Source organism: Scyliorhinus torazame, chromosome 13 (assembly GCF_047496885.1).
Source record: "Scyliorhinus torazame isolate Kashiwa2021f chromosome 13, sScyTor2.1, whole genome shotgun sequence".
Lineage (NCBI taxonomy): Eukaryota > Metazoa > Chordata > Chondrichthyes > Carcharhiniformes > Scyliorhinidae > Scyliorhinus > Scyliorhinus torazame.
The window spans coordinates 101,628,954-101,641,837 of record NC_092719.1 but is presented as its reverse complement, the minus strand read 5'-3'; the positions used below and the strand labels follow the sequence as shown (position 1 = coordinate 101,641,837).

At 44.7% G+C, this 12,884-nt stretch overlaps 1 protein-coding gene across 3 annotated transcripts in view; it reads left to right on the top strand.

Annotated features, from left to right (window-relative positions):
- The window catches only part of ift122 (intraflagellar transport 122 homolog (Chlamydomonas)), a 459,699-nt gene that overhangs the window by 159,682 nt on the left and 287,133 nt on the right, over positions 1-12,884 (top strand). For all 3 annotated transcript variants that reach the window (XM_072472002.1, XM_072472003.1, XM_072472001.1), the window contains exons 9-11: positions 1,228-1,419; positions 3,251-3,389; positions 6,325-6,527. In XM_072472002.1, coding sequence (XP_072328103.1) covers positions 1,228-1,419; positions 3,251-3,389; positions 6,325-6,527 — 534 coding nt within the window. The remainder of the gene's footprint in view (positions 1-1,227; positions 1,420-3,250; positions 3,390-6,324; positions 6,528-12,884) is intronic.

Below are 12,884 nucleotides of genomic sequence, written 5' to 3'. Positions count from 1 at the left end.
CTAGCAACGTGTGCCTTATATGCAATTGCCTCCCCTCGCACCACCGCATTCAGGGTTTCCCACAACACCAAGGGCGAAACCTCCCCATTCCTGTTGAACTCTACATAATCATCCAACACGTTGGCCATCTTTACACAAAACCCCAGGTCCATGAACAACCCGTCATCCAAACTCCACCCATAGCACTCCCATCACCATCATATATCTCCCCCTAGATCTTCAACCACCGTCTCCATCTGGAACTGGATTCATTTGTTTATCAGAACTGTCACCCCCTACCATCAAAGCTCGAATGAAACACTTTTATGGAGCCTTATCTGGTCCTTCACTCGCAAGTGGGTCTCCTGCAACAGCACCACATCGGCTTTCAAACTCTTCAGGTGCGCAAATACCCTCCCCCATTTCACCGGTCCTCAAGTCACTCACCCGTTGAAGGAGCTGCGCTCCGAAAGCTAGTGATTCGAAACAAACTTGTTGGACTTTAACCTGGTGTGTAAGACTTCTTACTACTTTCTCTCAAGACCACCTCTTTCCCCACTCTACCCATCCCCCCTACTATTCGCACCGCCTAGGCTCACTGAAACTTGCCTGAACAGGTTCGACAGGCCGCAGCCCCTCCCCCTACTCTGCTCCCATTTGCTGCCTAACCAAAGCTTGCTAGCATGGGCGTCCCTCCACCAGGGTCCCCTCCCCCCCCACTCAAATAAAGGAATCAAAACCTCTGCATGCCATCCATCAACCCTCCACCCGAACAAACCAAACCCCCACCAAAGGACCGGCCCCTGAACTCTTACCCCTCCCCAGCTACCCTCCAAGAAAATAAGGGCATGAGAACAGCTAAGCAAACAAAAACAAACAAATTTATAAAAATATTAATCCCCCACCTGCCCCAACCCACCAACAACACCAATAATTTCAGGGTGATTTTTTAACTTTTCCTTCATAATTCTTTTCACATGGTGCTGTTATACTGCATTAATCCTCTTAGCTGTTTCCATGTAAACAGCACAGGTACTTTTCAACATTCACTGTGAGGACATAATCTTTATTTTATATTTATGGAGTTTTAGTTGGTGAGCATTCTCATCAAGATTGAGCTGATTACTTGAAATAATGGTTTTTCTCCAAAAAATGTAACTTCCCAAAACTAAGTTGTGTAAATGTGGAAAAACTGTACCAGATGAATTTGATTAGTTTGCATAACACTGAATTGTATCTGAATTCCAGATCGGAAAAGACAGGGCGCTGAATTTTGACCCTTGCTGTGTCAGCTACTTCACAAAAGGAGAGTATATTGTGATGGGAGGCTCTGATAAGCAAGTCTCTTTGTACACGAAAGATGGGGTTCGTCTTGGTAGCATTGGAGAACAGCAATCCTGGGTGTGGACCTGTAGGGTGAAGCCAGATTCCAATTACGTTGTAAGGTCTTTTTCAGTTCATCTTTGCTAAATGTCGTCGTTAAGCACAGTTTATACTCCTCCAATCCAGTCAATGCTCTTGTAATAATAAGGCAAAATATTTAGTTTGACCTGTCCAGCAGCATTTTTGAGATATATATTTTTCTGCATATTCTGAATGACTTGTGGTTTAAGGACCATGGTAAAACCTTTCCATATATTCCAAAACTGATTGCACATCCTTTTGCTTTTGCCACTCCGTGAAAACATGCTCGAAAGTTTACTTCACAAACCCATCCAGCCCCTTAACAGTGGCTCAGAAACTCGCTGAACAGTGCCAACTTTACAGAGTCTCAATGGCCTCCCAAGCCAGTATGGAATTCATGACGAGTTTGCTCATTGTGAACTGGAAATGCATGGCTTGCCATATTAGTAAAGGCCAAAACAGTTCACTGTCCATCCAGAACAGGATTGCCTTTTTGCATTTCCAAATAAGAGACCTGATGCCCGTCGTCCCCACCCCATCCCCTCCACAAGAATAGATTTCCCTGAGGCAGCTGGTGCTAGCTACACGACGGGAAACAAAGCTGACATCAAGCTGAACACTTGATCCATAATGAGATAACTGAAGGTGGCAATTCACACAATTAACTAGATAAGTTTTTAAAAATATATTTATTTGAATGTGAAAATTGAAATGCTCCAACTGCCCCCCCCCCCCCCCATATTGAAAGAACGGCGTCTTCTGACTTGATTGTCTATCCTTCTGACCCAGTTGTTGCACTTCTTCCCTTATCTGTTGTTGCAGAGACCCGTTCTTTGAACCTATTTCACTGGACAATCTTTCTCTGACTCTCTGTAGTTCACCGACTCATAGAATCATAGAATTTACAGTGCAGAAGGAGGCCATTCGGCCCATTGACTCTGCACCGGCCCTTGGAAAGAACACCCTACCCAAGCCCACACCTTCACCCTATACCCGTAACCCAGTAACCCCACCCAACCTTTTTGGACACTAAGGGCAATTTAGCATGGCCAATCCACCTAACCTGCACATCTTTGGACTGTGGGTGGAAACCGGAGCACCCGGAAGAAACCCACGCAGACACGGGGAAAACGTGCAGACTCCGCACAGACAGTGACCCAAGCCGGGAATCAAACCTGGGACCTGGAGCTGTGAAGCAACTGTGCTAACCATGCTACCATGCTGCCCAGTCGAAATGAGGCCTGAAACCCAAAATCAGGAGCATGTTGGACCTCGTCATTCAGGCAGAGGGAATGACTGCTTTAATGGGCATGTTTGAATTTCTGGGCCAGTGTACTTTTAGAAGTACACAATTAGTAGTGACAATTAGAATTGTCACTAATATACCTGTACCTTTCATAATCTGCAATGTTTTAATCTGTACATTTAGTTATCCATTTTGAATGCATATTTACACAGAATTATCAGGATAAGCAAAGAATAGTATCTATTGCCATTGCATTTTTCTCCCAACAATTTCTCATCTCCGTTTTTTGGTTAATTTCTGCAGCTGAATGCACTCACATTTTGAACCACTTGGTGGCACCCATTTTCTGTTTTCAATATTGTCTTTATTATATTAAAACTGCAGTAATGATTAACCATTAATTGATGACAGTTCAGGCAATGTAGCAGGATGAAATTTTAATTGTTTGTAGTTCATCGAACCAGGAATGGACCATTCAGTCTGTTAAACCTATTCTGCTATTCAATTAGATCACAGCTCAAATATATTTCAGAGGTTAACATATTGCTGCTTCTCTTTGTCTTGTTCCTCTGGTGGATAATGAGTACATGCAAATGGTTCTGTATTCTTCTTGATTCCAAGGTTGTGGGCTGCCAAGATGGTACAATTGCATTTTACCAAATCATTTTTAGCACGGTGCATGGCCTGTACAAGGACCGCTATGCTTATAGGGACAGCATGACGGATGTCATTGTCCAACATCTCATCACAGAGCAGAAAGGTGAGTTCTTAAAAAAGGTGTTGGCAGTTGTACATAGAACATAGAACATACAGTGCAGAAGGAGGCCATTCGGCCCATCGAGTCTGCACCAACCCACTTAAGCTCTCACTTCCACCCTATCCCCGTAACCCAATAACTCCTCCTAACCTTTTTGGACACGAAGGGCAATTTAGCATGGCCAATCCACCTAATCTGCACATCTTTGGACTGTGAGAGGAAACCGGAGCACCCAGAGGAAACCCACGCAGACATGGGGTGAATGTGCAGACTCCGCACAGACAGTGACCCAGCGGGGAATCGAACCTGGGACCCTGGTCCTGTGAAGCCACAGTGCTAGCCACTGTGCTACCATGCTGCCATTGTAACTGAGGCACTGTGGCTCCACCGTACTATTGTACTTAAACGATGATCTTAGCAATTGCTACAATAAATTACCGATGTATCACAAACTGTAATGAGTGCTCTGCATCTTTGAAATCAATTTAACCTGCTTCAGCCAAATACCAGATCGATCTAGATATAACAAATAAAAGGCAAAAAAACTGCTGTTCTTGAACAAATTGAGAAAATCCTACAATTATGCAACCGATGAGCCAGCAATCATTAGCAGAAAGGAAAAATTGAAGATCAGAAATACAAATGGTCGCTTGGCAGGACAGAACTTGAGTATTGCTGAAAAAAGGGATATGCTCTCAAAATATTTCATCTTGCACTCATCAGAACAGATACATAAATACCATTTTCAAAGGGAACAGTAACTTAATCTGCAGGAGAAAAGGAGCACTGATTGGTTGGCAACATCTTGACCAATTAGAGCCAACTTGCCAATCAATCAACACCCCTTTTCCCCTGTGGTATAAGTTTTTCATTTTAAAGTTTGGCCTCATGAGTGCAAGACAAAAATCTTTGACAGCATGCCTCTTTTTCAGCATACTCAAACCGGAAATACTAATTTGTCCGTTTTCTTTTCAGATGCTGACTGACCTTTTTGTTTGCAGCAGTTTTTACATTCATCAAGGGTACAAAATGACATTGTGGCCTTCTTTAACAGAAGTAATTGTTTACATTGATGAAAGTGCAAGTAGTACATGATGTTCTAAATCAAATTGAAGTCTGTTATTGCTATAGTAACCATTTGAAACTCTATGATTTATATCGGTTAATAATATGAAATATTTAAATTTGACTTGTTAATGTCTTTCTCGAGATAAAAGTAATTTTTCTAATCACCAGAGTCTTTACAATGGTCTCACTCTATACTGTGGGAATATATTGACTACTAGATTTATCTGTGATTCTGTTTACTTGCTACATATTTAACTAGAAGCAATTTTATTATTCAATCTCCCAAACCCTTAGTGCTGTTACATTATTTATGCTGTCATAATAGCCTAAATTTTCTAAATATGTGCATGATGGCTTAACCGTCACTAGCACATATGAGAAAAATGTGATACTCCCTGTCACTCCTAAAATCCTTTTCCCAGTTACTTTTGTTATGGGTCTGGGTTTACAGAACCCCAAAGTGTTTCATGGAGTTCAACCGACCCACAACTTTTAATAGATTGTGGTGTGGGAAGCACACGGCGTACTCTCTAGGTGTGATACAGCAGAAACGCACAAATGGTTTTTAAAACAAAACAATGTTTATTCTATGAACTCAAGTTAACCTTTTAAACATTGAATATCTTAACACCCATTACTTCAAAGATAACCCCAAAAGACTACAACACTAAATAATCCTTCAAACTGTTCATTTAAACATCCAAAAGACTTCAAACCTTCAAAAACAGACATTAGGTTACATTCAATATAGTTATAGTCTTTGGATTGTAGAAATCAACAGACCAGCTCTGTGTTTCTTCCTGCAGCTCTCAGCAAAACACAGACACTCCCAGCTGCCTTCTCAAACTGAAACTCAAAAAAGCAGAAGTGAGCTCAGCTCCCCCCGCCCTCTGACATCACTTCAGTAACATGATCAGCTCCATTTCTTAAAAGTACATTGCTTAAACATCCATTTCTTAAAGGTACTCTCACATGACACTTTCATGACTATAAAATCAGCCAAAGTTTTCTCCCACTTCCCATGGTGGATTTCAAATTGTTGGTGTACCCATTGTCAAGTCCTTTCAGACCAATGCCTGAACAGGTAATCATTGGCCACAGTGCAGACTAATTATCTGCCTCTTGCCACCATTTCTGAGCATTCAAATACCTCAGGAACACCTCCCCTCTGATCCTGGTGCAAACATTATAATAATAATCTTTATTGTCACAAGTAGACTTACATTAACAATGACGTTACTGTGAAAAGTCCCTAGTCGCCACATTCCGGCGCCTGTTCGGCTCCACAGCACAGAGGGAGAATTCAGAATGTCCAAATTACCTAACAGCACATCTTTCGGGACTTGTGGGAGGAAATTGGAGCACCCGGAGGAAACCCACACAGACACGGGGAGAACTTGCAGACTCCACACAGACAGCGACCCAAGCCGGGAATCAAATCTAGGACCCTGGAGCTGTGAAGCACCAGTGCTAACCACTGCGCTACCATGCCAAAATAACCTATTTGTTGAAGGGTCTAGTACTCGGTCAGAAACATTTTTTGAAGCATTATGCTCACCCAAAATATTAGAATAAGACTGAGCCCAGAAATGACAGTGGGGTCATGGATCATGGTTGAGACCACTTGTGAATATCAAAGTGTTATCTGAACGAAAGCGGGTTCTTTCTGATAGTGACGTGCTTCAAACTAATGAATTTTATGAGGAGGCAAGAAATCCAGTCCCGTGTGATGGATTTCTTGAATAAGCATAGGTTCATCAGCTCACAGCAAAGAATTATACATTTAGCAATCCGTTTCATCAGGTCAAATGTAAGCTATTTGATAATGCCTCTTCACTACACTTACCATGTACATTTTCCTGTTTTGTAGTGCGGATCAGATGCAGAGAACTAGTGAAGAAGATTGCTATCTATAAAAATCGACTAGCAATCCAGCTACCAGAAAAGATCCTGATCTACGAGCTCTTTTCAGAAGACAATACCGACATGCATTATCGTGTGAAGGAGAAGATCGCTAAGAAATTTGAATGCAACCTATTAGTTGTATGCTCCCAACACCTTATTTTGTGCCTGGTATGTTGACCAATGGAAGAATTAGTTCATAGGCTTATCATATAATAGGGCAACACAACATATACAATGTAACTACATAAGCACTGGCATACAGGGTGTAGTGTTAACAAGGTCAGTCCATAAGAGGGTCATTTAGGAGTCTGGTGACAGTGGGGAAGAAGCTGTTTTTGAGTCATTTAGGAGTCTGGTGACAGTGGGGAAGAAGCTGTTTTTGAGTCTGTTCATGCGTGTTCTCAGACTTCTGTATCTCCTGCCCGATGGAAGAAGTTGGAAGAGTGAGTAAGCCGGGTGGGAGGGATCTTTGATTATGCCACATGCCTTCTTAATTACCGTGGCCACCTTTGTTGCCACTTTTAGGGAACTGTGAACCTGCACACCCAGATCCCTCTGTATGTTAATGTTCCTAAGGGTTTTGCCATTTACAGTATAATTCATAGCTATATTTGATCTTCCAAAATGCATCACCTCGCATTTGTCCAGATTAAACTCCCATCTACCATTTCTGTGCCCAAGTCTCCAATCGATCTATATCCTTTTGTATCCTTTGACAATCCTTGGCACTATCAGCACCTCCGCCAACCTTTGTGTCATCCGCAAATTTACTAATCAGACCACCCACATTTTCCTCCAGATCATTTATATATATTACAAACAACAGTGGTCCCAGCACTGATCCCTACGGAACACCACTAGCTACAGATCTCCATTCTGAAAAACACCCTTCCACCGCTACTCTCTGTTTTCTATAATTAAGTCAGTTCTGTATCTATCCAGCCAGCCCACTCCAAATCTCATGTGATTTTAGTTTTTGTACCAGTCTGCCATGTGGGACCTTGTCAAACGCCTTACATCCATAGTCCTTCCCTCATCAATTTTCTTTATCACCCCTTCGAAAAACTCAATCAAGTTGGTGAGACATGACCTTCCCTGTACAAAACCATGCTGCCTGTCACAAACTAGTCCATTTTTCTCCAAATGTGCTTACATCTTGTCCCTCAGTGTCTTTTCCAAAAGCTTCCCCACCACTGATGACAGGCTCACCGGCCTACAATTTGCTGGATTATCCCTGCTTCCTTTCTTAAACAAGAGAATAACATTGGCTATTCTCCAGTCCTCTAGAACCTCGCCTGTGGTCAAAGAGGATGTGAAGATATTTGTTAAGGCCCCAGCTATTTCTCCCCTTGCCTCCCGCAGTAACCTAGGATAGATCCCATCCGCCCCCAGGGACTTGTCTACCTTAATGCAATTTAGGATACTCAATGATTTGTTATGTTGTAGGTGTAACATAAGCGGCTTCCTTGTGGTGCACTTGACAAAGGAAGGTTCAAACATTGAGATAACTTCAACACGTTTATTAAACTATTTACACTTCTATTACTCGGGTTCGACACTACTGCTAATCCTACTATAGCTACCCAGACTGACTAACCAGCTGCTGCAATCCACGTGATGGGTCTAATATTGAATCAACCCTGTGTCTGTACTCACTGACTGTCTCCACTGGAAAGAGGCAGATCATGTGTGTGGTGTCCTTTATATATGAGTTGGTGTAATGCCCTCCTGTGGTCGTGTCACCTCCGTGTGTATTGTGAATGTCTATTGGTCGTGTCCTATCTACTTGATCTATTGGTTGAGTGTGTGTGTGTGTGTGATGTCACTGGTGCTCCCTCTAGTGTCTAGATAGCATACATGCATTTACATTGATGCACATCACCACATCCCCCCCTTTTTTTTATATGTTTCATATTTTCTGCACACTTTGAGAAAATTGAACAAAGAACAGGTAGATAAGGTAAGGTATATACAAGTCTTGGGAACAGTGATTAAACAATAAGTCCAAATCAAATGTGCGAATCCAAAACCCTTCAATCATCATGGTCAAATGTCTCTCTTGGTGGGGTGGTGAGTTTGATGGTGGCATGTCCTTGTGAACGCCATTGGTGTCCCTGTGTATCAGGAACCAAGAAGTGGTCAAATCACTTCGCCGTCTGATTTGGAGTCTTTTTTTTCCCGATGTTTGTGATGGTGACGTTGGATGGCATCTTGTAGCTGATAAGGTGTTGATGTTGAAGAGGTACCATCAACAGTATCATTCGAGGTCATGGATGTGCCTTATGTTGAAGTTGGATAAGACTGTACATACTGGTTCTGGCCACATGCTGTGCTGGAAGGGTGATCCTGCTGAGAACTGTTGAAACTTGTCGAATTGTAAACAGAATTGCTGCTCATATAAATACCGGGTGATTGTGTGAAGCTAGAACCTTGCGTCTGATAGGAATATGCCGTCTAGCCAGACTGGGGTGCAGCAAATCCTGGGCTGTAACTAAGGTATTAAGTCTGTAGTGCAGATTGCGCTTGCGGTAGTCCTCCTTCGGTCTTGATTCCATTAGTGGGCACTCCGTAGTGCTGGCCTGTTTGAGAATATATTGCATAGACTGCTGGCTGCTGCATGCCTGAATACTGGGTTTTTCCAGCATGAGCTGTCATTGGCTGCACAGCTGGTGTGGAAAAAATGTGTGGATATAGCTGTGGTGAATATTGGTGTATTCCTCTTGGACTGCAGCTGCTGCTTGTTATTACTGACCCAGTGCAATTGTTAAGTGATTCATCTCCTGTCGTTGTGGCATCTGCTGTCACCCTGAGCATGCCATCACTGAGGTTGCAGCACTCCCTGTCTGGAGTAAAGTCTGGCTTACGTGAATCAGAGTCGGCGTTTGGTTGCTCCCCACCTGTTGTCTGGTCTGTTTTAACTGAGTCAGTGTTGGTTTGTTGATGCTCCCTGTCCAGAGTCTTAGCAGGTTCACTGGAGTCAGCTGAGATTTCTTGAAGCTGCTCGTCTGGAGTCGGAACATGCAGGAATGCATTGACTTGTGGAGAGGTTCGAGCGAATGAGGGTGGAAGTATCATGGTGTCACCGGAGTCACCAGTGGTCTCACAGTGATCGTCGAGTGCCTCTGTACACACTAGCTGAGGTCTGTCACTTTGCACCTCTTGCATGGGAAGTGGGATGCTGTCGCCACTCGTCTCACATACCGTGGGTAGATCCTCAGTAGCTGCTTGTTGTTCACTTGGGTTGGGTAAATTGTCAGAGTCTTCACCTGGTAGTGCAAACAATGTGGGTGGACTGTCATTGTCTTGCTGTTGTCCTTCATTTGGCCTTGGGCTGTCATCGTCGCTTTGTTATTCACTGTAGCATGATAGACCGTCATGGTCGTCCTGCTGTGCACTGGAGCGTGGTAGACTGTCATAGTCTTCTTGCTGTTTACTTGAGCATGGCAGAATTGCATCGTCTGCTGCTAGTTGGTCAGAGGAGGTTGCTAGACCCTCATGGCCTTGTTCCTGCAAGGACTGCGCGTCAGAGTCTTGCGTTGCTTCTATCGTGGAGGCTGTCCACGAGCTCACCGCGGAGGCTTGTGACACTGGAGTCACGTCTTGTGTGTGCAAGGACTGCGCTCTGGAGTCTTGCGTTTCTTCTATCGTGGAGTCTGTCCACGAGCTCGCTGTGACACTGGAGTCACTTCTTGTTCGTGCAAGGACTGCGGTGTGGAGTCTTGCGTGTCTTCTTTCTTAGAGTCAGGAACCCTGAGCGGTGCGTGGACCACGCTCTGTGTGGCAGCAGGCCGCTCTCTGCGAGCTTGTACCGCTCTCTGTCTCTTGGTTTCAGGCTGCAGCATCATCCTGCAATCACGAGTTGGGATGTCATATCTGCTGGGCTGAAGATCCTCAAATCCGAAGAACGAATCCGCATCTGCGTCGTATTCAATACGGGGGTCGCCAATGTGTAACACGTCTAGTTGCGGTTCGGTTTTGGTACTGGGGTAGCCTCTTAAGGTGAAAGGTTCGGCCGAGTCGTAGTCTTCTAGGACCATATCATCACTGTTTGCGTCGGAGCTGGCATTGGGCTCGCGAGGTCCAGAGAAAATGTAAAGGTCGGTATCAAAGTATTCAAGGTCGGAATCATCGGTTTGGGCGTAGGTAACTGCTTGTTGCAGGGTTCTTCGGAGGTTAATTTCATTTCCTGGTTCAATTTGAGGCATTGTGCAGTCATTCCAGGTGAAAGAAAGTTGTTTTACGGCTTTGAAAGATTTTTTCTTTGATTTGGGACGTTTCCCCTTTAAATGGGCGTGGTCCGGGGCCTCTGACATCATGACGAACGTGACGTAGCGCGTAGGAAGCGATTGCGCATGCGCAGATTGCTGTTCCTTTACCGATGGCCGTTTTCGTGATTGCGCATGCGCGGCGTCTTGCGCATGCGCAAACGGACCTTCCCGTTCTGCGCGCTTCTCCCGTGCAAGTGCAGACCCTTTAGAAAGATGGCCACCGTTCAAAACTGTTCTCTGCTCCGGGATCTCGGCCTCGTGGTGAGTACTGGCGCTTCTCTTACCTTTTCTTGCTGGTTGGAGTGTTTTCCTCACAGTATTTGCCGAATTTGTCCAGGACTGCCTGGAAGTCGCGCCTGTTCTGCCCCTTGGAGAAGTTGAATTTTTAAAAGATTTCTTCTGCTCTGGCACCGGCGATGGTGAGGAGAAGTTTTTTCAGCGTCGGCCAGGTCTTCTAGTTCGGCTGCCACCAGGAAGAATTCAAACATTTGCCGGAATACCCGCCAATTTTCGCGGAGATCGTCGTGGCACTGGAGCCCTGCGGAACCCGGATCTCGAACATCTTGCCTGAGTATCGTTGCTAGTTGTCACTGTACACTGAGGTATGGCTATATGGATTGAAACAGTTCAGTCCTGGTACCATAATTTGTTATGTTGTAGGTGTAACATAAGCAGCTTCCTTGTGGTGCACTTGACAAAGGAAGGTTCAGGCGTTGAGATAACTTCAACACGTTTATTAAACTATTTACACTTCTATTATTTGGGTTCGACACTACTGCTAATCCTACTACAGCTACCCAGACTGACTAACCAGTTGCTGCAATCCATGTGGTGAGTGTAATATTGAATCAACCCTGTGTCTGTACTCACTGACTGTCTCCACTGGAAAGAGGCAGATCATGTGTGTGGTGTCCTTTATATATGGGTTAGTGTAATGCCCCCCTGTGGTCGTGTCACCTCCTTGTGTATCGTGAATGTCTATTGGTCGTGTGATCTATTGGTTGAGTGTGTGTGTGTGATGTCACTGGTGCTCCCTCAAGTGTCTAGCTAGCCTACATGCATTTACATTGATGCACATCACCACACTCAACACTTCCACCATTGATATATTTGATATATTAGGTAGACCACCTGAGCGCCCACCAACACCATACTCACGATCACATACCTTCCCCCTGAGTCCATCAAAATATTAGCCATTGATCAGCATCACAGTCTCCCTCATCCTCACGTCAAAACTTGAGTGGAATACTTGCCCCACCCATCCTTTCCGCAGCCTTGCCTGATCTCGAACTTTCAAACGTGTCTCCTGTAAGATCACATCCGCCTTCAACCTCTTTAGATGGGCAAACACCCAGGACCTTTTAACTGGCCCATTTTACCCCCTCACGATCCATGGAACCAGCCTGATTCAGGGCTTCTGGGCCACCCCCTCTACCATGATCAGCCATATCCCACACGTAAGGAAGTCCGACAGGGCTCCACCTCGCATCAGCTCCAGGCCCACCCAAGATTGACGCCGCGCCCCCTTAAACCAGTACATCAACAATGAAACCTTCATCATCAGCAATCTACTCCTCCCCCACCTGACTCCTCCCTTTCCCTGTAGCCCCGAGCACCAAACACCACTCCCAACAACTCCCCCGCCCCATCCCAAACAAAGAAAACCCAACCACCCCCTGTGCTCCTTACCTTAATGCACCAAAAAAAACAAGAAACCACCCTCCAGATAACCAGCCGCAGCACTCCCTCGCTTTGCTCCCGTTAACTAGTATAACTGCGAGCAGGATGACCTCCACTTGGGGAAAAATCAAAGTTATACACCCAATGAATCAACAAGCAGCACCTCTACCCGAACCCAACTTTAATAACAAACAATCTATGAAGAAAAAAACCATACCCACACCCTCTTCCCCCAACACTACCAACAATTTCAAACAATACAGTAATAATCATACACCCATAATCCAGAAGAAACCCAAAATAACAGAATCAAAAAAAAGCCACCACGCAGGTGTGGCCAACAACTTCATTCAGTCCTCCCCTAGCCCATGCTTTTTTACAAAGTAAATTGCCTCCTCCGGCGTATTGAAATAGTGATCTCTGTCTCTGAACGTGACCCGAAGGCGAGCTGGATACATCACTCCAATCCACACTTTGATCTTGTACAGATCCGCCATGGCCTTATTAAACCCAGCATGCCTTTTTGCCAGTTCTGCCCCAACATCCTGATACATTCTGACAGGATGGCCCTCCC